Source organism: Chenopodium album, chromosome 1 (genome assembly GCF_948465745.1).
Source record: "Chenopodium album chromosome 1, dcCheAlbu1.1, whole genome shotgun sequence".
NCBI classification, from domain to species: domain Eukaryota; kingdom Viridiplantae; phylum Streptophyta; class Magnoliopsida; order Caryophyllales; family Amaranthaceae; genus Chenopodium; species Chenopodium album.
Window position 1 is genome coordinate 58,731,632 of NC_137834.1, and position 3,523 is coordinate 58,735,154.

General features: G+C 49.2%; 1 protein-coding gene across 1 annotated transcript; it reads right to left on the bottom strand.

Annotated features, from left to right (window-relative positions):
* Positions 1-454: 454 nt before the first annotated feature.
* On the bottom strand, positions 455-2,002 carry LOC145633293 (uncharacterized). Its single transcript, XM_081685522.1, has 2 exons — positions 1,064-2,002; positions 455-796 (listed from the first exon to the last, which is right to left on the bottom strand). The coding sequence occupies exons 1-2, from the start codon at positions 2,000-2,002 to the stop codon at positions 455-457; spliced, it is 1,281 nt and encodes a 426-aa protein (XP_081541648.1).
* Between the last annotated feature and the right edge of the window lie 1,521 nt (positions 2,003-3,523).

Here is a 3,523-nt window from a genome sequence, read left to right on the forward strand (position 1 = left end):
CACAAGGTTCAATAAATCCTGCTTCCAAGAGTTTTTCCACCTCTTCCTGGATTCCCTGGTTTTTCTCCGTGGAGAAGCTTTGCTTTTTCTGCCTGACTGGCCTAATATCCTCCTTCACATTCAGCTTATGCACCATGACTGCTGGGTCAATTCCGGGCATCTCATCTACGGAAAATGCAAAAATGTCTTTATTCTTTCTCAGCAGCTCTATGAGGTGCACCCCTACTCCTGGATCAATGTCTTTTCCAATCTTCACCGTCCTCGAGGGATCACCTTCTGTGAGCTCAATTGTGACATGCTCCCCGTTGGGAAGTGGTCTGGTCATTTCTTCTTTTGCAGGCTCAAAGTTTTCCATTGCCAACTTATGTTTATCTTTTTCCCTGTGGTACTCTTCACGCTTCCTTTTCCTTGACTTCCTCTCAGGTTGCTCAGGGAGCCTTCTCTCGGAACCGGACTACTGTCTGGTTTTGGCAGGCTGCTTCAAGGCAGTTATGTAACATTGTTGGGCTGTCTTTTGGCTTCCCCTGAGCTTTGCTGACCAACCCTCATTAGTTGTGTACGCCATGGCCAGGTGGTAAGTGGATACCAATCCGCCTATCTTGTGGATGAGCGGTCTTCCCATGATTACATTGTAGGGTGAAGGGGAGTTTATGACGAGAAATTCTGCTCGAACATCACGTCTTTTTGACCTCTCTCCTACTCGGACTAAGAGTTCGATTATGCCTTCTGGGGTAAGCCCCGAGCCATTAAACCCGGTGACCTCATAGTTTACCCTCTTCAGGTCTTTTCTGTCCAACTTCAGCTCATTAAACGCACTGATGTATATGATGTTGGCTGAGCTGCCTCCGTCTATCAGTATTCTATCCACTTCCCAGTTTGCAATTCTCATTGTCACCACCAGCGGGTCATCATGAGGGTAAATTATGCCCTTCAGGTCATACTCGTCGAACGTGGCTCGCGGCTGCGGGGGAAGAGGCGGCCATCTACGCTTATCATTGTCATTTATTTGATGTATCATCGCCCGCAGGTCAGCCCGCGCTCTATTAGCTGTCCCCCCATGTACCAGACCCCCGATGATCACGTACACCCTGCCCTCTGGCTTACCATCTCTATCCTTATATCCAGCTGGGCCCCTATGACCTCCTCTACGGTCAGCTCGGCCCGCTCTATCTTCCTTCCTTCTTCTGGGAGGCTCACCACGCTGCTTAAATTGACTCAGGTATCCTCTCCTGACCAAGTCCTCTATGTTGTCCTTCAAGTGCATGCATTCTTTAGTGGTATGGCCATAGTCCCCGTGAAAGTCACACCACTTACTGGTATCACGACTTCTGTTTACCATCCTTGGAGGCCTTTGCCACTTATCATCAGCCTTATTTACGCTGAATATGTGAGATCTGGAATGGGTTAGTGGGGTATACTGATCAAACTTCCCCGGCCTTGGCCCTCTCCTTGGATCGGACCTTCTCAGTCCCACTGCCCTGTCCGCTTCTCTGCGGTTTTTCTCAGCTCTGCTTGGCTGGTCCACCCTGGGTGTGTTCTCTGCCCGGGTGACCTCTGCCCGCTTAACCGAGTCACCTGTTGCTTTCCTACCCAGCATTGCTCTGTCAGTCTCGTCTGCTTTGATAAACTCATGCGCTTTACCCAGCGCTTTAGCGAGCGTTTTGAGGCTCTTACGCCCCATATATGCTCTGAATGGTGACCCTGGTAGTAGGCCACTCTGCATTGCTAATAGCGCTACTTCCTGGCTCATATTTGGAATGGTTGTTGCCTCCTTGTTGAATCTGGTGATGAACTCCCTCAGAGGCTCATCCTTTCCCTGAACCAAGGACATCAGTTCGGTTGTCATCTTGGTTCTTTCCACCAAGGTTATGAAATGCTCCATGAACATTCTCTTCAGCTGGCTGTACGAGTATACTGAACATTTGGGGATGGCGCCGTACCATTCCGCTGCCAGCCCCTCTAGAGTTGGTGGGAAAGCCTTACACCAGACTGAGTCCGTCATGGTGTAGAGTACCATATGATTCTCGAAAGCTGATATGTGGCTTTTGAGTGTTGTGGTTCCATTGTACTTGCAGCTCGACATCTTCACCTTCTCCATGGGTTCTTCCAGAATCTTCCGGCAAAATGGGGAATCATCTGGAACAACCTGGATTCGCGCTCGTTTGTCTCTCTCCGGGCTGGGTCCTCGCTCTGCGGCCGGTGACCTACTGCGAGGGACCCGCTTCTATGGGTTGATTCGAGCGGGAGTTATTTCCTCCACGCTCCATTCCCGATTCAGGTTGCGAGATTTCAGCTCCAATACCTTTTTCCTCAGCTGAATGAGCTCTTTCTGCTCCAGGGTGAGAGTTGAGACTTCCGGCTTTTTCGTTGCGGGCTCCGCAGCTGCCGTTGTCGGTGATGGGCTTGCCCCCTTACCCATGTTGGTAAGGATCGATGTCATTGCAGCCAACTGCTCCTTGCTGCACTTAGAGAGGTTCTGCAGAATGGCTGGCATGTTCACGGGCTGCGGTTTCTGGGTTGCAGGTGCTGAGACAATAAGCTCATTGTTCGCGCCTGTTAACGGTATTCCGTACTTGAAAATAGAGTTGGATCCTATCGGATCTACTGGTTTCGCCGCTGCTTTAGCAGTGGCTGATGTCGATCCGATGGGGTTGGATTTCTGAGAGATGGTCGATTTAGGGTTTCCGGTGGATCCTTTTGGATCGCTGGTTACTGGGGGTGTTTTTTGTGGTGTTTGGCTGGTCTCATTAGTTTTGGACGTGGGTGTTTGTACAATTTCTTCTCCGGCCATGGTGGTTGGTTAACTAGTCCCTAGCTCAATTGGTGAACCTCAGGTTAGATGATCCAATCCCCTCCTTCTAGCGCCAATTGTTCCAGGTATGGATCCAAGGGTTCTGCTGGATAAGCTGGGTCCCGTCAACACCCTACACACGGTAGCACACGTAAACTGCCCTCGGGGGTGGCTCGAGGAACCCCCATCTGAAGCTTAAGTTAGATAGTGTTTAGAGAGAGAAAGTGTACTTAGAGAGATATAGAAAGTGTAATAACTTGAGTGTCTAACCTCCTTTCCGTTGTACTTTACCCTCTATTTATAGGTGTACTATCTCCTTCGTGGAGAGCTTAGCCTGGTCAGCCCTGCGGGCTGACTCTGCTGGGCTGACGAGCCCTCCTTTAGTCGCTTATTCAGCGGTGAGTGCGCACCCTGGGGGCTGGGCGATAGTTTAACGGGAGCTATCCTATACAGGACATATAAAAGCTTTACGCAAATTTTTCACTCGCATAAAAGAATACAAAATGCGATTGAATCCACAAAAATGCACCTTCGGAGTAACTTCCGGCAAGTTATTCGAATACGTAGTAAGCACACGTGGTATTGAGATCGATCCCTCTATAATAAAGGCAATCGTTGATATGCCTCCCCCTCAAACAGAAAAAGAAATTAGGGGGTTCCTTGACAAGCTACAGTACATAAGTCGATTTATCAACAAATTGACTATGATTGTGAGCCAAATATTTTAAAAAT